The 24,856-nt window shown below is 39.2% G+C and overlaps 1 protein-coding gene across 1 annotated transcript in view; it reads left to right on the forward strand.

Annotated features, from left to right (window-relative positions):
- Positions 1-24,004, forward strand: part of dtwd2 (DTW domain containing 2) — a 70,824-nt gene extending 46,820 nt beyond the window's left edge. The window contains exons 5-6 of the mRNA XM_052020652.1: positions 19,966-20,094; positions 21,881-24,004. Coding sequence (XP_051876612.1) covers positions 19,966-20,094; positions 21,881-22,042 — 291 coding nt within the window. The 3' untranslated portion in view covers positions 22,043-24,004. The remainder of the gene's footprint in view (positions 1-19,965; positions 20,095-21,880) is intronic.
- Positions 24,005-24,856: the final 852 nt, after the last annotated feature.

Raw genomic sequence — 24,856 nt, forward strand, 5'->3', positions numbered from 1 at the left:
CATGCCAAACATTATACCAGTAATATAGTTCATAACTTCAGTAATTCAGTGATTAGACTTTGCTTGATGGGATGTGAAAAACATCTCACAGTAGTGATGAATCAACTACATTGTAGTGAAACAGTCTGACGTACTCCCAATAGAGAACTCCTTCTAGCTTTCAGATCAACTTTGATCTGCATGGGATGTGAAAACTACATCGGTGGCTGAAAAATATGATGGCCTACCCCAATGATAGAAGTTTTGATGTATCTGTCATGACCACCCCAGGAGGTAAAATCGTCTCTTTGCTTGGGGCTTAGGACTCATTGGGGGAAAAAGACTAATTTGTGAGTAGAAGCAAAAAGCAGTGAAATTAATAAGATGTCTCTTTCAAAGAGCTGGCACAGGCACAATGGAGCAGACAACCTCCTGTGCTGTACAAATCTATGATTGACAATGTTTGTATATATAGGCTAACAAAAATGTTATTTCAGAAATTAATAGTTCTTGAATTTTAGTGTAAAAACTGTAAATTAATAACATTGTGTGTACCATCTGATGTAAAGAGTAACAATTGCTTGTGCTTAGACATTTTGGAAAATTTATATTTATTTTGGAGTTGTAGAAAATCCATTTGACCACAACTTCTCATTGCAGGGAGACCTTATTAGCAATCTTCACTGGTAAACATCAGAAAGTTATAATACCAACTGAAAGTAGGAACCGATATCATATTTTGGCAGCCTTGATTCCATTCCTTGTTAACACTTCATTTTTTTTACGAAAACATTTACCATTATTTATGTTCACTTGGACTGGGGGAATAGATTATTTTCTAGCTACAATTCCAGCAGCTGTACTTAACCAGATCATGTATGAGATGGGCTTTATCCCCTGAAAAATTATTTTTTAACTCACAGTTTTTAAAACTTGAGAAGTGTAAGCACATAGAGATCTATCATGGAGCATTGGGATCATGAAGTATAGAACCCTAATACTGATACTTATAGTTACTAAATACAAGAGAGTTTGATCCTGAACTCAGAAGAAAAGTATTTTAGTTTTTATTATTTAATATAAGCATGGTGAAACTTTAAGATGGATTGCCTGTGGGTACAATAGAGACAGTTCATATTGATAAATTTATGAGGGATTGTCAATGATCATTTCTATCCTTTGGGATTAGTTTATTGGACAGTGTTAATCCTTCTGTTTATACATGTTCCAATGTACCCAAACCAAATTAAGGCATTTTTCAACATTATAATATAACATAAGGAGAGAATTTTAGTCATTATTAACACCAGTGCTTTTAATGAAAATGATCTCTCTGTGACATTCCTCAGGGTTATAAGCTGTGAAGTGTCCTGAGGCCACAAAAATTGGAATTGGTTTATTATTGTCACATGTACTGAAATGCAGTGTCTTGCATACCATTGATACGGATCAATTTGTTATATGGTGCATCGAGGTAGTACAAGGTGAAACAATAACAGAATGCAGAATTAGAGAAAGTGCAGTGCAGGTAAATAATAAGGTGTAAGGTCATAACGAGGTAGATTGTGAGGTCAAGGGTCCATCTTATCGTACCGGAGGACCATTCAATAGTCTTATAACAACAGACTTGAAGCTGTCCTTGAGCCTGGTGGTACATACTTTCAGGTTTCTGTATCTTCTCCCTGATGGGAGAGGGGAGAAGAGAGAATGTCCAGGGCAGGTGGGCTCTTTGATTATGCTGGCTGCTTTACAGAGGTAATGAGAAGTATAGACAGAGTCCATGGAGGGGAGACTGGTTTCCATGATGTGCTAAGCTGTGCCCACAACTCTCTGCAGTTTCTTGTGGTCATGGGAAGTGCAGTTGATATACCAAACCGTGGTGCATTCAGATAGGATGCTTTCTATGGAGCATCAATCGAAGTTGGTGAGGGTCAACGGGGACATGCCTAACTTCCTTAGCCTCCTGTGGAAAGCACTACAGACACTACGTAAGTGTTTGAGGTCTGGCTGTCCTTCTAACTATCACATTCTTCATGAGGCTTTAGTTCTCTGTTCTGGTTGTTGAGGCTGCAACAACCTGCAAAAACTATTTATACCAAAGCCTTTGGTCCTCTCAGCCTGAATATAAACAGAGCTACTCTATGCTACATTTGCAGGATACTATGTTATTTATACAACTTGAGTGGTCATAAAAACCAATGTAATGAAACTTTGGAACAAAGAGTGAAGCTAAACAAGGATTAGTGTGGAATAAAGTCCGGAGCTGATCTCTTGCAGGGCATCCATTTCTATGATAGATCTGTGGATGGTAATCAGAATTTCAAAGCACCATTTCTGACTTGATTATCTTCATCTCAAGTGCATTGGCACGATTTTCTTCCTAGTAACTGCCTGCCCAACAAGTCAAGTATGGGATAAAATAGTTGCATTCTTCTGGCAATATCTATGGATGTTTAATTACAACCAAAGAGAATCAGTTTTCCTGCGGTAAGCTCCCTGATGACTCAATGAGTGGATGCAGCTCATGTCATGTAGTATTAGAATTGGTTTATTATTGTCACTTGTACTGAGGTACAGTGAAAACCTTGTCTTGCATACCATCCATACAGATCAATTCATTACAATAGTGCATTGAGGTAGTACAGGGTAAAACAATACAGAATGCAGAGTAAAGTGTCACAGCTGCAGAGTAAAGTGCAACAGCTAGAGAAAGTGCAGTGCATCTAGATAATAAGGTGCAAGGTCGTAATGAGGTAGATTGTGAGGTCAACAGTCCACCTTATCGTACTAGGGAGCCCAGTGGTATGTGCTTTCAGGCTTTTGTATCTTCTGCCTGATGGGAGAGGGTAGAGGAGAGAATGTCTGGGTGGGTGGGGTCTTTGATCATGTTGGCTGCTTTACCCAGGCAGTGAGAAGTATAGACAGGGTCCATGGAGGGGAGGCTGGTTTCCGTGATGTGCTGAGCTGTGTCCACAACTCTCTGCAGCTTCTTGTGGTCCTGGGCAGGACAGTTGCCATACCAAGCCGTGATGCATCTGGACAGGATGCTCTCTATGGTGCATTGATCAAAGTTGGTGAGTGTCAAGGGGGACATGCCAAATTTCTTTAGCCTCCTGAGGAAGTAGAGGTGCTGGTGAGTTTTCTTGGCCATAGTGTCTACGTGGTTGGACCAGGACAGGCTATTGGTGATAAGCTCCTATGCTCTTTAAGCTCCTTGGAACTTGAAGCTCTCAACCCTCGTGACATCAGCACCGTTGATGTAGATGGGAACATGTGCACTGCCCCCCTTCCTGAAGTCAATGACCAGCTCTTTTGTTTTGCTGACATTGAGGGAAAGATTGTTGTCATGACACCATGTCACTAAGCTCTCTATCTCCTTCCTGTACTCCGACGCATCGTTATTTGAGATACAGCCCACTGCGGTGGTATTAATTGCAAACTTGTAGATGGTGTTAGAGCAGAATCTGGCCACACAGTCATGAGTGTATAGGGAGTAGAGTAGAGGGTTAAGGACGCAGCCTTGTGGGGCACCAGTGTTAAGAATAATTGTGCTGGACATGTTGCTGCCTATCCTTACTAATTACAGTCTGTTGGTGGGAAGTCAAAGATCCAGTTGCAGAAGGAGGTGTTGAGTCCCAGGTCTCGGAGTTTGGTGATGAGTTTGCTTAGAGTTATAGTATTGAAGGTGGAGCTGTAGTCAATAAACAGTAGTCTAATGTAGGTGTCTTTACTGTCTAGATGCTCCAGAGCTGAGTCGAGGGCCAGGGATATAGCATTCGCTATAGACCTGTTTCGACGGTAGGCGAATTGGGTCGAGGTTGTCTGGGAGGCTGGAGTTAATGCATGCCATAATTAGTCTCTCAAAGCACTTCATGATGGTGGATGTCAGAGCCATCGGGCGGTAGTCATTTAGGCACATGACTTTATTTTTCTTAGATACTAGGATGATAATGGTCTTTAAGAAGGAAACCTCAGATTGAAGCAGGGAGAGTTTAAAAATGCCTGCAAATACCCCTGCCAGCTGATGTGCACAGGACCTGAGGATACAGCCTGGAATGCCCTCTGAGCCGGATGCTTTCTGTGGGTTCACTTTCCGGAAGACTGATCTTACGTCCTCAACGATGACCATGGGTTCAGGTTCACAGGAGGTTGTCGGAATGGGTGGCGACATACCAATCTCATTCTGTTCAGAATGTGCATAGAATGCATTAAGTTCATCGGGAAGGGATATGCTGTTGTCGATGATGCTGCCCGACTTTGTTTTGTAGACTGTTATAGCATGTAAAGCCTGCCACAACTCATGGCTGGTCTGGGACTTGATTTTGGACTGATATTGTTTCTTGGCATCTTTGATAGTTTTACAGAGGTCGTATCTTGATTTCTTGTAAAGCTCAGGGTCACCTGATTTGAATGCTGCAGTCCTAGACTTCAGTAGGGAGTGGATTTCCCAGTTCATGCATGGTTTCTGGTTTGTGAACACCCTGATTGTCCTCTTTGGTACACAGTCCTCAACGCACTTGCTGATAAAGTCCATGATGGTGGTGACCTATCCTCTGGGCCGGCAGCTGAGTCTTTGAACATGGACCAGTCCACTGACTCAAATCAGTCACGTAGAAGCTCATCTATTTCCTCAGACCAGCACTGTACGACTTTCAGTACCAGATCCTCCTGTTTCAGCTTCTGTTTGTATACAGGGAGAAGGAGCACAGCCTGGTGGTCTGACTTACCAAAGTGAGGGTGCGGTTGGCTTGGTAGGCACCTTTTATGGTTGTACAGCAATGGTCGAAGGTGTTTGGGCCCCTGGTGGGACAGGAGACATGCTGGTAGTATTTTGGTAAAACTCTTGAAGTTGGCCTGGTTGAAGTCATCTAGAACTGAGTCATCCATGGAAAGCTTGATTCCATATTCATGAATTGACCTTAGCCAGTATTAGCTAGGTGGAGAAAGTCAGGCCCTGACTGTGTTCCTGGCTGGGTACTGAAAATCTGTGCCGACCAACTGGCTGGAATGTTCAAGGACATCTTCAACCTGTCACTGCTGCAGTCAGAGGTTCCCACCTGCTTCAAAAGGGCATCAATCATACTGGTGCCCAAGAAGAGGAGGGTGAGCTGCCTCAATGACTATCGCCTGGTAGCCCTCACATCTACTGTGATGAAGTGCATTGAGAGGTTGGTCATGGCTTGAATTAACTCCTGCCTGAGCAAGGACCTGGACCCGCTGCAATTTACCTACTGCCACAGGTCTACAGCAGATGCAATCTCTCTGGCTGTCCACTCGGCTTTGGAGCACCTAGACAACAGCAAAACATACATCAGGCTGCTGTTTATTGATTACAGCTTGGCGCTTAACACCATCATCTACTTAGTGCTGATCAACAAACTTCAAAACCGGGGCTTCTGTACCTCCCTCTGCATTGGATCCTCAACTTCCTTATCGGGAGACCACAGTCAGTGCGGATCGGCAATAACATCTCCTCCTCACTGGCAATCAACACAGGTGCACTTCAGGGATGCGTGCTTAGCTCACTGCTCTGTTCTCTCTACACTCATGACTGTGTGGCTAGGCACAGCTCGAACGCCATCTATAAATTCGCTGATGATACCACTGTTGTTGGCAGAATCTCAGATGGCAATGAGCAGGCATACAGGAGTGAGATGGATCAGCTTGTTGAGTGGTGTTACAACAACAACCTCACACTCAATGGCAGCAAGACCAATTGATTGTGGACTTCAGGAAGGGGAAGTCAGGAGAACATTGAGGGGTCAGAGGTGAAAAGAACAGGCAGCTTCAAGTTCCTGGGCGTCAACATCTCAGGGGATCTGTCTTGGGCCCAACTCATTGATGCAATCACGAAGAAGGCACACCAGTGGCTCTACTTCATTAGGAGTTTGAGAAGATTTGCTATGTCATCAAAGACTGTTTCAAATGTCTACAGATGTACAGTGGGAGCATCCTGACTGGTTGCATCACCGCCTGGTATGGAGGCTCCAATGTGCAGGATCGAAAGAGGCTGCAGAGAGTTGTAGACTCAGCCAGCTCCATCAAGGGCACAACCCTCTCCACTATCGAGGACATCTTCAAGAGGCATCTTTCATTAAGGACCCTCACCACCCAGAACATGCCCTCTTCACGTTGCTACCATCAGGGAGGAGGTACCGGAGCCTGAAGGCCAACACTCAATGTTTCAGGAACAGCCTCCTCCCCTCTGCCATCAGATTTCTGAACGGTCCATGAACCCATGAACACTACCTCGTTAGAGTTCTCAAACTTCCGGTAACCCCACCCCTTCTTTTTCTTCTGCCCCACTACTTTGTCTTCCCTTACTCCTGTGGCTCTCTTCCCCCGCCTTGATGACCTGCCATCTCCTCTCCTCCCCTCCTCCGTCCTTTATTCCATGGTCCACCGCCCTCTCCTGCCAGATTCCTTCTTCTTCAGCCCTTTGCCTCTTCTACCTATCACCTCTCAGCTTATTACATCTTCTCCCCTCCCCCACCCACCTATCATCCCCCTCTCACCTGAACTCACCTATCCCCTGCCTGCGTTTGCTCCTCCCCCTCCCCCCCCCCCCACCTTCTTATTCTGGCTTCTGCCCTCTTCCTTTCCAGTCCTAATGAAGGGTCTCAGCCTGAAACGTCAACTATTTATTTCCCTCCATGGATGCTGCCTGACCTGCTGAGTTCCTCCAGCACTTTTTGTGTATTGCTCCAGATTCCAGCATCTGCAGAATTTCTTGTGTGACCTCGTTATTCCTCTTTTGCACTATTTATTTATTTCTGTAACTCATAGTAACTTTTATGTCTTTATGTCTTGCACTGTACTGCTGCCACAGAACAACAAATTTCGTGACATGTATCAGTGGTAAGAAACCTGATTCTGATACTATCTGCCAACCCTTTAATTTCCACCCATTTGGAAAAAAGTGAGTATGTAGATACTAGGAAGAAATCATTGTTGGTTGTGAGTTTTACTGCAATTAATTAAGTTACTGATATTTGCTTTCTGTAGACACTCGTGAAAAATGGCCAGTGGGTGACATGGAGAAAATTGTTCCACAGGACTATACCCAACATGAGGTGCAGCTATCAGGAAGGTCACTTATTTACATTCAGCAAGCAACTCAAATGTTATTTTTATTGTATAGCATCAAGGTGCTTTGGAGGGATGAAATATTGTAACTTTGTCACTGCCACATGAAAACCAGAAATAAATGTCCCTTATGTTTAGTCTCTGCATTTGATTTCATTGATTACTGATTTTGTATTTGAGAATACATAAGTATGTAAAGCTTGCTGGCTGAAGGTGGTAGATTTTGGTGGCACAGTGGTGCAGCTAGTAGAGCTGCTGCCTCAAAGCTCCAGTGAAATGAGTTCAATCCTGATCTCTGGTGCTGTCAGTGTGGAGTTTGCACTTTCTCTCTGTGATTTTGTGAGTTTCCTTTGGGTGCTCCAGTTTCCTCCCATACCCCAAATACATGCTGGTTGGTAGGTTAATTGGCCACTGTAAATTTACCCTAATGTAGGTGAGTGGTAGAATGTGGAGGAGTTGATGGGAATGTGGGGAGAATGGTTTACGCGAAAATTAGGGGGGAATGGAATTGATCTGAGAGCCAGTATGGACTTCTGTCTATATCTTAAGAAAATATAAATCTGTGGGCCTGTGCTTCTATCCACTTGCTTTATTTTATTTATTGCAATTTGCTCTAAATTGGTTCAAACTGGTGCAATCATTTGTGGTAGTCAGAGCACAGATAAATCAAGCATTTTGCCAGGAATTTGGCTACACCTCAAAATAGAATTAATCACCAGTGATATTCTCTACTCATTTCACATGCTTATGGGATTCACAGAGTCTCTTAAAATTAAACATTTTTTCTTGGATTAAGAAGACAAAAAAATTATGCATTTTAATTTAGTAAGAAACTGATTTCTATATATTGATGTAACATTATTGTAGGGCACTAGACCAGACACTGAGTAAAAATGTTCTTTATCATGATAAACCTATTTACAGCTGTGACAGTTACCACTCTTACGAGAGATGTCTCATAATGCCTGGTTGAGACATCTAATATTGAGGAAAAAGACATGACTTAGTTGCTCTATACATAGTCCTGGACTTTGGTAGACGTCTTATGATTTAACTGCAATGGGTCTTTTGAGATTGTGGTAGCACAAGTATGGGGAATTTGGTTTGCAGTGTTTAGATGTGTGCTTTATGTGGCATTGCCTCGAATTGCCAGAGCTATTAAGAGGTTGCCGCAGTGGTGATTTTCTGATACCTGTCAGCAGTGAGGATAGGGAATGGTAGGAACAGGCCAGATAATATTGTGGGGTTGGGGGTAGGTGAACCCAGGATCCTTAGTTTAGCAGCATTCCTTTGGAAATTTCTAAGTAATCTGTGCAATCATTAAATTTACAGTTTTGTGACTTTAGCTGCCTCCAAGCTGGATACACAGCTGCTCAAATTTATCTTCCAGTTTGCTTTACAAAAGTATTCAAAAGTACACAAGAAAAAAATGACAACTTGCAGTTGGTGCCTCTTTTGGGCATAACTTGGACCGGAAATGCCCTGAAAACATTTGGCTGCAGTAACATATTGTCATTGAGGACCCCAATCTGAAATGGGGTTTGGACACCTTAAATACGGAAGTTTTGTTCTTAAGCCAGTTGTAAAACCCATATTTGAAATTTGTATCAAAATGGATGAGCCTTGCACCATACACATATCACATTGCACTGGGTTTTGAATGGTCAGGTTGGCAGTCCTTAAAGAGATTGCAGGAGGTCATTCAAACAAAAGGTCTAAGAAATTTTCACTTTTACTTTTTGGGAGCTCAGAGGAAATCTACCTCTCAGACCTAGAAAAATATCCCAGTCTGCTGTTAGCATGCTTGATGCTCTGCCTTGAATAACATTGTTTCCCTCTGAAGCACGACTGATTGGCCCACTGATTCTGCATGGGAGTTGGCCACTATCCAGCCTTCCCTGACTGGTGAGACCCCCACTGTTTACTGGCAACAATCAAATGAAGCTGAATTTGACTTCAACCAGCAAAGGAAGCCATCACTCTTTGCACCCATCTTGCCCAAATTTCTCCCACACACTCCCTCATGGACAGAAACTAAATTCTATTCAGAAACTGAATAGAATGCTTTCAGTTCAATCATAATCAAAACCAACTCTGCAGTCACTTCAGGGAAATGGGACGTCTCTCTTTCTTGATATCAAACATGTGCACACAAAGCCTCTTTGTATAACATGAACTTAACTTGACTATGATGTTTGTCCTCTTAACATTTTCGCAAATGATTTTACAAAACATTCAGATCAATATTGTTAGAAAATGAAGAGAAACATTCAGTATGAGAGCTAAGTGCTGGTAATAAATTTTTGGGAAGTTTCCAGATTGAACATGTTTAGACTTCAGGATCAGTATTAACGAATGTGTTCACAGCTCTGGGAAAAATCCTGCCACTCTTTTTGTACTCGCCACTGTTATCCCTCAACCAACATCATGGAACAGATTGTACAGTCAATTATTCCATTGCCATGCGTTCGATCCTGTGCTGTGCAGTTTCTTACAGTATAACAGTGTCTGACTTCTGAAGTATTTCAATGGCTGAGAAACATTTTTGTATTTTCTGACGTTTTGAAAAACAGTAGATGTATACAGATACCTTTTCCCCAATGGGGGAGAGCATGGAGATGGGTTAGGAGGGAATCACAGGGAGTGGGGCATAGCTGGCTAAAGGCATGTTTCTCAGGGATGAGGCAAAGGAGCGCATGAGGAGCAAAATGCCGGGCTATAGGGAGCTGCAAACTTGAAGGGGTTTGATTGTTGGAAGAGGTCATAGAAAGACTTGCATTTCTCATGATCTGAGAACATCCAAGGCTTTTTAAAGCCAATTATGTTCTCTTTAAAGTCTGGTATAAAAGTTGGCAAGTCATGTTACAGCTGCACAAAACTTTGGTTTGGCTTCATTTGGAGTATTATGTGCAGTTCTGGTCACCACACTATCAGAATGATGTGGAGGCTTTGGAGAAGGTGTGGAAGAGGTTCACCAGGATGTTGCATGGATTGGAGAGTGCTCCGGGTGCTCCGGTTTCCTCCCACATTCCAAAGGTGTACAGGTTAGGAGTTGTGGGCATGCTATGTTAGCGCCAGAAGAGTGGCGACACTTGCGGGCTGCCACCAGCACGTTCTCAGTAATGCAAAAAGAAGCATTTTGCTGTGTGTTTCGATGTACATGTGACTAATAAATAAATATCTATCTATTAGGAGAGACTGGACAAACATCAATTGTTTACTCTGGAGCATCAGAGACTGAGGGAGCGACCTGATAGAAGTATATAAAATTATGAGAGGCATAGATAGGGTAGATTGTCAGAATCCTTTTCCCAAGGTGGAAATGTCAAATACTGGAGGGCATAGGTTTAGGGTGAGAAAGGGGAAGTTTATGAGGAGATGTACAAGGCAAGTTTTTTCACACAGAATGTGGTAGGTACCTGGAATGCGCTGCCAGGGGTAGTGGTAGAAGTAGATATGATAGCAACGTTTAAGAGACTATGAGATAGGCACATGAACAGTCAGGGAATAGAGGGATACAGACAATGTGCGGGCAGATGGGATTAATTAATTACTTTAGCATGGTCGGCACAGACTAGATGGGCTGAAGGGCCTGTTCCTGTGCTGTACTGTGCTATGTTCTGTGTTCTAATCACCAACAAATATACAGGTCATTTTGGAAAGGAATTCTAGTAAATGACCCCACTCCACCAAACCCACTTCTATCCAATTATGACTCAGGGGGCATGGATACAATCCCAAAATGGATCACTTCATCACATGGGAGCTGGATTTTTTGACCAAATTATTTAAATTAAAACACTTGGCTCTTGTTAATTCTGCTTATTTTTCATTTTATCTATTTCTCACTTGATCCAAAGGATATTAAAACATATTTTGATATTTTTCACTTTGTCATTACCTTTTTCTTATGTCTTATTCTTGTTGCTCGGAGACAAGTCTGCTGTAAATTGAATATTAGGACAGGTAAGTACATCAACAAAATGTTTTTGTGTGGTTTCAAGAGCATATAGTAGATGTAGTTAAGTATTCTTCAGGGACAAAGGTTAAATGATTTGTAACATCTTCCACCAATTTCCTTTTATTTAACAGTAACAATGCTTTGATGTTCAACAGTTTATATGATCTGGAAACCAAAATAAGAATTAACATCTTCTTTAATGTTGCTTCATGCTGGATTTTTTAAATTTCTTTTCTAACACATTCTTGAAAAACTATTTGAAAGAACAGTCTTAAAACATAATTGGAATGTGTAAATAAAGTTTTAAATTTTGCGCTGCTTTGACTTTTCTCTAATTAACTTGGAATGAGATCTCAAAATTATTCAAGTTTGACACCAAGGAATTAAGCTGTTTGAATTAAAAAATTGGATATAATTTAAAGTAATGCCATTTGTCTTTTCCTGAATAAGCATTTTCTGCTTCATGTGCCTTAACAAGTAGATAGGTCAGAACTGGGACTACTGCTCAACTTATGCTTGATTTTTTTTCTGATCTGGTAGCTTAAGTAAAGCTTCCTGAAAGAAGCAGACATATAGGTCTTTGTATTTCCCTTGAGAATTCCAGCCTTACTTTGAAGATCAGGCATCAAGCTGGGTTCATCTCTAACCCTTTTCCCAGTGGTGCAAATCAGAGACCTATTTACAATGCGGTTATTTTTGGGAGCACCATGGGGCTCCGATTTAAACAGTTCTAAAACCCATTAATAAAGCATCAAGCTGTCAGTAATGTTTAAAAAAAAACAATTCTCTCACGTATTAAACTTTGTGGAATTGGAAAAAAAAGTTATTTCAGAATCAACTTTATAACTTAAACAGTGTTAATGTTAATGTTCAGCATCAGCTGTGAATCCTTTTGAGATGCTTCACAGTGACTACTTGTTTATTTTCTTCTTTCATCAGTGCCTCTCAGTCTAAAAGAAATTAGTGACTTTTACATCCAAAAACTAAATAATTTAGAAAATACAGGCAATTAATTTCTCTCTTCTCCTCCTTGACCCATATCCTCATCCCATATTCCACTCTTTAACTAAATATTCTAGCAGTCCTTTTACTCTTACTGTTAATAATTTAAGGACTACTGAAACATCAAAAATACATGAGTTTTTTTTTATTTTTTTTAAATGTATGTATTTGGAGAATATGAACAACTTTAGGATTCTCTGAAGAACTTAGATTGCCGTGCATTCTGCAGCAAAAATATTCCCTCAGCATTGACCTTGGTGTCCAGATATTTTTTAAAGGCCCTTATTTGTTCCCGGTTTTATTTCACAGAAGTATGAAATGTTAAATGCTACCAGATCTATGTTGCCTCAACCCAGAAAATAAATAAAAGTCATCGAGTAACATTGTTCTCCATTATTGCTGGGGACATTTCATTGGTTGCATTTAGATTTATTCAAGTGTCTGCAGATGTCAACACTTCATTTCTCATTGAAAAAAGCAAAATAAATTTGCTATTGGTTATGTGGAAAGTGTAGTGTCTGGAAGGAAGAGGGGCTACTTGGAATGAATTAGTTGTTTAATATTCTGCAGCATTTACCCATTTATTATGCCAGCTGTCAGCCCAGATTTTTAAACTGCAGTGTTTTTGCATCCACAACAAGTAAATATGTTTAAAAATAATAAAAACCATGAGAATGAAATGTTGTTCCTAGGGTCTTAAAAGTTAACCTTTGGTTCATTACTTGGTTGTTAGAGGACTATATTCTTCGATTTGGGTTGCAATAAAATGCTGTAAAATGCAACAATTACTATCAAACTAATAAGTCATGTAAATCCTTTCACGTTTAAAGCCTCCAAGAACTGTATCTCTGGATAGAGTAATGAAGTACAGGATCTTTGTATTCTCCTTTCAGAAGCATGGCTATGTGACAAGTCAGCCTACATATTGTCCATATGATCTCTGAGCTAACCATTCTGTTATGATTGCTTTGAGGACTCCTTTCAAGGATCTGGCTGACCTCTTTGTCAAGCACATTGAAATTATACTATAAGGATTTGCTTTGTCTTGATGTGGCCATTAAGCAGAAACAATTCCTGTGTATTATATACTGGGCAAAGCTTTTAAGCTTAATATGCCATGTTGCTTCATGGCTCAGATCCAGGCATTGATGGAACTTACTTGATCTATTAAATCTGATCAAGAATGTATAATGAATTTATGAAAATCAAAGTGGCAGTTACTCCCCTGCCTACTGCTTCACTGCAGTAACCCTAGTTATTACATATTGACAGTAGTTATCTGGACACTTGCAAGGAATTGAGCTTTAAAATGTACAATAAATGGAATGATTGAACTTGATAATACAGGCACCATCTCCAAGCTTCAGATGAAGATTTCTATCCATCGTAGAGGCGTTATACAAATCCACATGTTCCATTCATAGTTAACAGTAATAATTCCCCACAAATAGTTGCAAGATTGTCCTGGAATGAAAATCGGTTGACAGATAGGAAACAGAGAGTAGCAATGTGTGGATATTTTCCCAGTGGCAGACAGTAACTAGTAGTGTGCTGTAGAGATTAACGCTTGAGCTCTAGCTGTTCATAATATGTATAAATGATTTGGATGAGAGAATCAGGTGTAATATTTTTAAATTTGCCAACAACATGAAACTGGGTGGGATTGTGAGTTGTGAAAAGAAGGCAAAGAGGCTTCAAGGCAAATTAGACAAGTTGAGTGAATTGGCAAATACATGGTATATCCAGCATAATGTGAATAACTGAAGTTATCCACTTTGATAGGAAGAACAAAGGCAGAGTGTTAGTCAATGGTGACATATTGGGAAATGTTGACGCACAAAGGGTTTTTTGTGTCTTTGTACACTAGTCACTGAAAGCAAACATGCAGGTACAGCAAGCGGTTAGGAAAGCAAATGGTATGTCAGCCTTCATTGTAAGAACTTTTGAGTACAGGTTCACATATAATCTTCTTATACCTAATTTTACAGGGCCTTGATGTGACCACATCTGGAGTATCATGTGTCAGTTTGGTCTCTTTGCTAAAGAAAAGATATACTTGCCATAAGAGGAGTGCAACAGAAGGTCACAGATTGATTCTTGGATTTTGGGATTTTGTGTGAGGAGAGATTGGATCAACCAGGGCCCTGTACACTAAAATTTAGAAACCTGAAACCAGATCTTATTGCAGTGTACAAAATTCTGAAAGGGATCAAAGGCTGATACAGGGAGGATGGTTCCTCTGACTGAAGGTTTTAAGACTAGGAGTAACAGTGTCAGGGTTAAGATATTTAGGACTGAATTGAGGAGGAATTTCTTCACTCAGAGGGTAACAAACTTGTAGAAGCCACGTCACTGAAAGTATTTAAGAATGAGAGAGATTTCTAGGCACCAAAATGCATCAAAGGGTATAGGGAGAAATGGGATTATGGTATTGAGATTGAGAATCAGCCATGATCATATAAAATGGCAGAGCAGGCTTCTGTTTCCCTGCTTATAAAAAATACTGAGTTCACTGATCTTGCTAACATTGGAGCATTAGAAATAGAAACATGAGTCAGATTATGTTGTGAACTCTGATTTGACACAAATTGCTGGCCATTAGCCTTAATACCAAAAGAGTTACCGTCCTACTCAAAGCATTCTCATTATCTGTTATTGCAATTGCTGGATTTACACAGCTAATGTGAATGAATTTCCCTGCACCATGAAGGGCTGTTAATTCATGGTAAGATGACTCTGACAGTGATGTGATTTGTGGTCCTGATGTGCCACCCAATCTTGGGAGCCAGAAAAGGGAACAATGAAGCTCTGAAATCTCACTCTCCTGGGTAATAATTATTTCCTGGAGATACTTTAATTTTGTAATTTTATTTTCTTCTGTTTTCATTCTGAATTTTCTCTTTTCCTTATTGCACTGTCTTACTATTTCTCCTTTTTAATTTAATTTAATTCACCCCATTTCTTTCCCCTTTATTCATTCTTCTTCTCTCTTTAAATTTAATAAATTAAGGAGATAGACCAATGGATCTGACTTTCACATGAGGGCCCAGATGTCTGTTGATGTCATTGCACTATCATCAATTTGCATTTTTAATAAATTGTGGCTCAAAAATAATATGATCTGAGGGATGTTAATTATTCAAAAAATTCAGTTCCTGGTACTCTTCAGAAGATGCATCAATCCAGTGAATTCTGCACCAGTGTTGTACATAATTAATGGCTTGTGTTGATGGAACCTGTGCAGCTCTTTGTTATTCTGTTGACAGGGATTTATATTGGCTGAGCTTAGTTTTCTAATTACCTATCCATTTTACCATTTTTAAATTCAAAAACACGATAACAAGTTATACCGATGACTTCAATTTTGATATTTATTGTCAGTCATTTAAATTATGACATTAAATTTTACAGAAATCTAAGTGTTACCTAGTGTGCTGGTGTAGCTTCTTAAAATGCAACCCACCCTTATGAATTCGAAATTGATTAATTGTAATTGGATTGTTTGAGCATTACCATAGCCTTCTCCAGGATCCCACTTCCTGAGGTTTATGGAAACAAATGCATAAATTAGGGAAGTAAAGAAAAATGGGAGATTTTAAAATATTTTGTATTGGCATTTATATACTTTCTGATAACAAAAGCATTTTAATAAACAGATTGAATTTGTTCCCATGTGCATCGGGCCAAAACCAGGCATCAGTCGCTATCAAAGATTTCTGAAATTCTTTGAGTAAGGATTTGCATTTCTCCAATAGGGATTCAGACTATTAATTACTTTTTTGTTATTCAGTGATCTCTGATTAACATAATTGATTCAAGTGTAGAACTGAGACTGATTGCCTTCCTCACTTAGTCTTCAGAACTGAAATGAAATCATATAAATTAATGATTTGCTGCAGGAATAGTCAAAACTTGTATATCTGTGACTTATTGCTGCTGTAAATATAAATATATTTTTAAATTGGCAATTTGGAAGATAACTGATGTGAAAAATTTGACTATAACTGTTGGTTACAGTAAAGCTGCATGTCAGTTCTGATAATATTTTTTTGTACGTTGTTGCAATCTCATTGCCAAAAATTGATGAAACCAGAAATTTCAACTAACTATGAATTTTATTGAAACATAAGATAATCCTACCTTAGTTATTCAGTTTAATATCCACTGCTAGGGTTAACTTGTTGAAACATTAATTCTTTTGGATAGAAATGAAAATCTGTAGGGATGGTTGGTATAAAATGACCTTTTACATTGCTGGTCTGTCTTTCAATACATACTAAATTCCAAGACTGGTCTGGAGACCAATACACCTAATTTACTTTGGCCTTCCTGCATCGTACATGATATCAGAGCTGAACTAAGGAAGTGACAGATCCTGACAAGGGGAGCCCCTGTTCTTGGTTCCCTCCCAGAATAATTTTTTGGAAACATTAGCCTTGTGAGTAAGGGGCAGAAATTCCATTCCTTATACAACTGACCAGAAAATCCTGGTGCTACTGATGTCCAGAGAATCATATGTTCAGGTCCCATCTCTGACAAGATTGTTTGCAGTTTACTGGAAATCAGTTTCCCCTGTGTGAAAGTCTGCCAGATTTTAAGCTCAAATTACTTTCAGAGTATATTGACTTTTTGCAATCTTTTGTGCCAGTTTAGAAAGCACCACTCTGGAGGGAATTAATAAGAGTTTCCACAAATTGTGTTTGTTTTGCAGAGCTTGAAGGAGGCACAGCCACTAATAGGCATCATTTAAAAGATTTTGTTTTTAATTTCTTTATAATTTACTAAGGATTGATTACTATACCCAAATGGCTGTACAATTTTTAACAAGTAATTCAGTAATTTAGAATCAGGTTACTCAGAGGTGGTAGAATAAGAATAGTGATAAAAATGCTTATTATTAACAATGGCCCATTTTCTGTAACAGGTCACCACTTAAATAAATAGAGTATCTTTATTTTATTAAAGTGATTATTTCAAAAAAATTACATTTTAAAATGTTGCTCTGTTGCATTAATTCATTGCAGATTTTGCATCTGACTGTCAACTCTTCCCAAAATGGGTGCACTTTTGAGTGCAGTTGCGTATTCAAAGTGGAAACTCAAGCCCGATGTTTTAACACATTAAGTTAGATGTGCCTGTGAGAGAGAAGGGTTCAATTTAACAAACATGGACAATTTGATGTAGACTGAGGAAGGCAGAAGATCCAGTTAATAAGCATGACTTGGCAGAAAGCCAGAGTGTTTTGTGACATACATTTACAACAGTTCCATGACTGGAAATCCCCATGGAATCTACAAGTAGACAGCTCTTAAACTGTCACTTTGAATTACTGCCACTTTATACATTCTTTCCAAAAAAGTATTATTTATTTATGTCTTGATGACAGTATGTTTGTAGTGTATAGGTGTTTTTATGGTGGTGTGAGTATATCTAAAAGGCTAAGCCTATGTGACACATTAACTTTTGTGGGGATTGAATTTTAATTCTGTTGTGAAAATAACACAACAAGAACCTAAAATGTTTATATGATAAAAGGTATCACTGATACTTCTTGGACTCTTCCCATGGGATATCTTATTTAGTAGATGAAATGAGAGCAGAGCCCCAGACACAGGTTCAAGAGATAAGGCCAAAGCATTTGCAACCACCATCACCTTCCCTACTGGATGATCCATTTCAGCCTCCCACTTAGGCCATGACCATCACAGGTGCCAGTTTTCTGCAACTTGTTTCACTCCATGCGATATCAAGAGATGCCTGAGAGATTTTGTTTCAGCAAAGGTTATGGGACCAGGCAACATCCTGCCTGTAGTACAAGATTGGGATCTTGTTTCTATCCAAGCTGTTTTAGTACCGCTACAATACTGGCATCCATCCAACAAAGTGAAAAATTAAAAATCAAAAAGCTGCAGATGCTGGAAATCTGAAATAAAACAGAAATTCTTAGCAGATTGGGCAACATCTGTGGAAAGAGAAATGGAGTTAATTCTTTATGTCAAAGACCTTTCATCAGAACTGGGAAAGTGGAAAATTATCCAGTATTGTTCTATCCACAAAAAGCAGTTCAAATGCAAGGGCAGCACAATGACACAGCTAATAGAGCTGCTGCGTCACAATTCCAGCAATCCAGGTTCAATCCTGATCTCTGGTGTTGTCTGTGTGGAGTCTACACATTCGTCGTGTGACTGCATGCATTTCCCCTGAGTGCTCCAGTTTCATCCCCATGGGTTGATGGGTTAATTGTAAATTTCCCCCAGTTTGAGGGTTGGTGGAGAGTTGACAGGAAGGAGGGCAGAATAAAAGTGTTGGATTAATGTAAATGGATGGTTGATGAATGTTGCAGACTTGGTTGGCTGAATGGTCTGTTTCTATGTTGTGTGACTCAATGGTAATCTGGCCCATTACCATCCCATCAGCTCATTCACAAAGATCAGCAGTATGATGGAAGATGTCTTTAACAGTGGTACTTACTGAAAAACTCACTGATATAGAATCATCAAATGGTTACAGTACAGAAGAAGGCCATTTGGCCCATCCTGTCTGCTTCACTCTACCAGAGCAACTTCATAGCCTTACTAATTTTTTTCTCACCATATACTTTTTCAATTTTCTTTTGAACACCACAATAAAACCTGCCTCCACCACATCTACAGCCAGTGCATTCCCACCACAAGCTGTATATTTTTTCACATTACTCTTAATTCTCTTCTGCTTTATTTTATACCGTAATCTCTAGTCCTCGAGTCCTCCACCAACAGAAACAACCTCCTGCTAACTACTCTGTCCAGATCACTCATTATTTTATATACTTGCATCAAATCTCGCCTCAGCTTTTTCTCTTCTAAAGAAAACAGTCATAGCCTCTTTAATCTATCTTCGTGACTGTAGTCCCTCATCGAAGGAACTATACTCATAAATCTTTTCTGGACTCTCTCTAATGTCTCATATGCTTCCTATAATGAGGAACACAATGCTCCACTTGAGACCAGACCTGTGCTCAGCATGACTTTTCTGCTTTTATATTCTATGCCTCTGTTGATAAAGTCCAGAATTGTGTCTGCCTTATTAACCACTTTCTCAACCAGGCCTGCCACTTTCAATGATTTGTGCACATACACCACCAGGTCCCTCTGCTCCAGCACCTCTTTTAGAACAGTGTCCTTTATTCTATATTGCCTCTCCTCATTCTTCCTTCCAAAATACATTAATTCACATTTCTTCACATTAACCTCATCTGCCATGGTCTGCCCATTCCACCAGGCAGTTTATATCCTGTCTGCAATTTATCACTGTTCTCTGTGCAGTTCACAATCCTGCCAAGTTTTGTGTCACTGGCAAGTTTAGAAATTGTGGCATATACCCCAAGTCTAGGTCATTAATATAGGTCAAATAAAGCAATAGCTATAACACTGATATCTGGGGAATGCCACTATATAACTCACTCCAGTCCAAAAAACCATTCACCAAGGCCCTCTGTTGTCTGTTACTTACAAATTTGTTCCAAATCTGTGCAGTGAGAATGATTCTTTCCACTGACACAAGTATGAGGCCGGCTTCAAAGATAAGTATAATTTCCTCTCTCTGATTTTCATTCATACTTGCTTTATCAAATTCCTCAACTATAATCATCCAGGGGTGAAGATTGAGGAAGAGGTCACAATTGACCAGAAACTTAACTAAAACAGCCACAAAAATACCATGGTAACAAGAGGTCAAAGACTGGGTGTTCTGTGGCAAGTGATTTCACCTTTGCCTTGTACTTGGCTTGCTTTCTGTGGATCGATGTCAAATTTGTAAAATATTTCTTTGATAATGCCCTTGTCAAGTGTCCTGCAATGTTTTATTATGCCAAATGGAATACATTCAGGGGATTGGTGTTATTAAGAAATTATTGGCTTTGAAATAATAATTAGCTTATTTATTCTATTTGTTTTTAGGTTCAACTCAAAACCAGTTTATCAAGCCAGTACATCATTCGAACTCAGCCAAACAATACATGTCTCTCTACACTGGAGTGTGCAGCCTTTGCACTCTCCATTGTGGAAAAGGACCATTGCATTCATGAGGTAAGTAGCTTCAAGAGTCACAATTTCACACAAGTTGTTTACAGTAGAATTATACTGACAGGAATGTAGAGCTATTGACAAGGCTCTCATTATATCAGAAGTCTAAGTAAATTAAGATTGTTTGAGTTTACAAAACAGCAATCTTGAGTGCAAACTATGTGCTTAAGTTTGTGAAAAGTATTACGTTTTATTATCCACAGATTATGATCTAAATTCTAGCGTCTCCAGCTAGATGAAGCAGCTTTTTAGAACAACTCAGTCAATCCATCTCTAACAATGTTTCAGTGAGATTGCCTCTCATTCACTAAACACCAACATGAACAGATCCATCTGACTGAATCTCTTTTTATAAGACAACCCAAGGAAGACAAAGACTAAAACTAAATGTGGTATTCCAGGTGTCGTCTCAACAAAGCCTTGTAGCAATCCTTTCTTATTTTTAATGCTCTAATCATTTTGAAATAAATGCCAATTTCTCATTTGTCGTCCTAACCACCTGCTGCATTAACTTTTATACACGAGCATTAACTTTTATATTTTAAGTGCAAGTTGCATCATTTTGTATTAGATTCTCACTTCTGAGAAATATTCTGTTTTTTATTGTCCCTAACAAAATTAATAATCATTGTCATCATTTTGCCCTCATTTCACCTATCTTTGGTCCTTTGAATAATCTTTGAATCCTCTTCAAATTACTTTCCCAACTGCTTTTGATTCATCAGTGAACTTGCAGATATTACTCTTTGTCCTTTCATCTAAGTCGTGAAGATAAATTGTAAATAGCTGAGGCTATAGTATTGATCCATGTGGTTCCCTATTGGTAAAAGCCTGTCAACCTGAAAATGATCCATTTATTTTCTGTTCCTTCTGTTTCATCCATTAACCAATCCTGTATCCATGGTAATAAATTACTCCAACCACATTTATTTTGTGTAATACATTTCTGTATAGCATCTTACCAAATGCCTTTTGGAAAATCAGGTCCTTTATACTGATATTGATACTGCTGTTTACATCTTCAAATAACTTTTAGATTTGTCAAACTTTCCCTTTCATAGACCATGTTATGATTTTCTCAATTCCTTATTGCCAATTCCTTAATAATGGATTTGAATATAAGTTCAGCACAACATCATGGGCCAAAGGACCTGTTCCTGTGCTGTACAGTTCTAGGTTCTATTTATCTGACAATTAATCAGATTAACTATTCTTTAGTTCCCACTTTTTCTCTGACTTCTTTTCATTTTCCTGACTCTAATCCTGCAGGTAGGTGGATGGGGGCGGTGATGCAGGTGTGCACAAGTAAGGGGTGGAATGAAGTTCCTTTATTGTAGCTCCATTGCCACTTTCACTTTGACCAATACCACAAAAGAAGGACTGATATGAATAATGATGCATTTGTTATGAATAACATTACAGTTTGTAATTTTATGCCATGCAGTTACAATTGCCACACTTGCAATTTCGATAATTCTTTAGCTCAAATGCTGCCATCATTATACTCTCAGAATCATTCAAACAGGTGAATTAGTTGTTCATCTTGTGGTCATGCTCCATGCCAAGTGACTGCCATGTTTATCAGTTTATCAGTGACTACACTTGAATATTCCTTGTATGTCAAGAGCTTTAAGACTAGCAAGACTTACTTCTTGTTTTCCTGGCCAATTAATCAAGGGAAACATGTTTTCTACCTTAACTGTTACTATCTTAAAAATATTAATGTTAGAATGTTAATATTAAATTATTAACAGGAATTTCAGGTGCTTTTGTTGTTTCAAATTATCAGGTTATACTACGTCCTCTTCAGGCATTGTGCTCATTCCAGCTTCAACATGGAGCTCAAGTCCATCACAGTAAGGAACATCTGATTAAGAATGGATTGTATGCAAAACCAATGCCAAAGAATAAACGTAAACTTAATAGAATGGAACGTTTAGTAAAAGAATAGGAGATGAGTATAATTTTAGTATGATATTATTTTTCGGAGCGGAGATTCTCTGACTCCTCATGGTCTTCTATCTCTGAATCTCTGGATTTTCATTTCAACTGGACATCAGTTTCCTAAAGTTTAATTCCTAGCTGGCTTCTATTTCTATTATCAGTCCTAACAAATTCACTAGGAACAAATTTCCTCAGAGCTTTTTCTGTTGTACTTCTATAATTTAGGTGCAAAAGTTCATCAGAAATCTTATTTACATATTTAGTGGGTTTTCTTCTGAAACTGGGTCATTGTTATGGTGCTGCAGTTGGAAGAAATTCCAGCTCCTCAATTTTTAGGAAATTATTTTGTCTTTTAACAGTGTTCTGCAATCTTCAGGAACTTAATGACAGATCAATGTATTAATGCGGCATTTTTCTTTAGCCTTGCTGGAAGTTTCCATGGAAATAGATGATCTTACTCAGGTTTCATCACAGTCACTGATTTTAGTCTGGACTACCAAGCCTATCCTGAAGTTGCCAGATGGGGCAGTATCAGCATCTTCAGAATTTTCTCCATTGTTGGAGCTAGTTCTAGGAATGTATTTCAACTTTTTCCACTGCCTCTCCCCACCACACCACTCCAATTCGCTCCCGGCAGGTGCCCTCTACATAATTAGATACTTTAGGAAGGTGAAGAGTGGAAATCTTGGATGTACTCCAGAGCACACATGCTCTTGAAATGGTTCCATGCACTTCCAGAGTATATAATGTTGTATTAGTTACATTTGCCTTCCTAATGCATTGCTCTGTAATTGAGTTCATTATGTAGTTGTGACGTTAGGTGTTTAAAATGATCTCCTGATTCAGAACTCAGTTGTATTAATTACAATTAAAAGTAAAGGTATATGGCATGAACATTCAAAAGGGTAGTTCTGAGGGTGTTACTTCACTCAATCCTGCGGAGGTCTAGGGTACCATGTCTGATTGAAACTGCAATAGCTCAATATTTAGAACAAAGTCGGAAAGGAAAATGAAGAAGAGCCTTATGTGGGAAACCTGTAGCTGGAGAAGACACTTTTTTGCCTGATCTGATGTAAGTGGGAAAATGTGAGATGACAATTTATATTAGATGGAGAACTTGAATCCGCTCCTGCAATTCTTAATGAGACTTTGATGTAAGTTTTGAGACTTGTTTGAACAGAGAGTTGAGGTAAAAAAGAATCCAGTAAAACAAAACATATGTACATCTACACCACTGCCTTTTGTTGAATTCCTTAAGTTTTAACTGTGTGTGGCAACGTCCTGTATTAAGTTGACAATCATTTTCAATGCACTGGAGCAGAAAAAAACTGCTAGAGAAACTCAGTGGAACAAGCAGCATCTATGGAGGCAAAGGGATGGTCCCAATGCACTGTTAAGTTAGTGCAGTGTTTAAAAGGTCTGCAGTGAAAATGGACACTGGCAGAGCCTTCAGCATCCAGAAACAAACTCAAGTAATTATTTGACCACAAATAAAATAATTGTGGGATTATGTGTAATGCAAGCTGAGTTTGCAGCTTCAGTTACCATGTGTTTCGTCGCTGATACCAAGCGTGCTGTGAGATATTTCAAAACCAGTCCAGCACAAGGAAAAGTATGATATTTAGTCGCCCAAGCTGGTCACTTAGCAACTGCCCAGAGAGCTAATGTGGGGAGCAGTCTGAGATGAGAAGCTCATACTGTGAATCAAGCAAACTGCAAAACATGGGGACTCTTGCAGAGAATAAATTACAAATGCCTGGTTACCATTTGTTCATTTAACCATCACACCTGTATATGATTGTTTTTCTTTAAATATCATCTCTACTTATAGGTTGGTTTACTTTAAAAGATATGTCTGATGAAAATGGAATTTCCAGATTTCTTTACATTAATCTTTTATCTAGTAACGAATGCAGAGACAAATTTACTATGAAGTACCACTTTTGTATTTGTTTTGAATAAAATGTTGTTGAAGAAAAGCTTTTCTAGATGACTTTTGACTGTTCATTTATAAATAATATGTAATGCCTATTACTTCTCCTGTGATTATTTCTTGATCCTAAACCTTACTATTTCCTGGAGATTAACATTGGTAGAAGAGAAATTTCAAGACCCTACTGCCAACCAAGGAAAGCACATAGAATGAGCTACATATGAAGAACAAAAATGTCAGTGTTGTGCTTGTTTTTGTGTTAATTTTACAGCCAGGGCAGCAGCATGAGTTAATAGTGTCAATCACTTTTAGCTGCTCATTTGAAAACTATCAGCTTCACCCAATAAAAGTATGATCTAAACCAGAATGCAATCTCCTGCAATCCAAAATTGCATAACGAAAGTATTATAAAAGCGTAAGTAATAGAAGTGGGAGTAGGCCTTTTGGCCTGTCCTGCCACCTTTCAATAAATTCATGACTGATTATTTTACCTCAATGCCTGCATTAATCCCATATCCCTTCATTATCTTAGTATCTGGAAATCTAATAATCTGTGTCCTGAATATACTCAGTGACCGAACTTCCACAGCCCAATTAGAAAGCTGAATTAAAAAAATTCACTACGTGTTGGTGGTGGTGGTGGTGGTGGCGGCGGCGGCGGTGGCGGTGGTGGTGGGCGCAGAAATCTCTTCTCAGTTCTGAATGGGTAATTCAGAACCTTGGTTCTAGTCCCTGCCATCAACTCTACATCTCTCTGCCAGCTCCCTGAAGAATTTTGTATGTTTCATTGAGAAATACTCTCAGTCTTCTAAACTCCAGAGGGTATAGGCCCAGTCACACAAACCTTCCATCCTAAGGATCAATCCAGTGAACTTCTTGGATATTCTG

The sequence above is a fragment of the Pristis pectinata genome, chromosome 7, assembly GCF_009764475.1.
Source record: "Pristis pectinata isolate sPriPec2 chromosome 7, sPriPec2.1.pri, whole genome shotgun sequence".
Taxonomy (NCBI): domain Eukaryota; kingdom Metazoa; phylum Chordata; class Chondrichthyes; order Rhinopristiformes; family Pristidae; genus Pristis; species Pristis pectinata.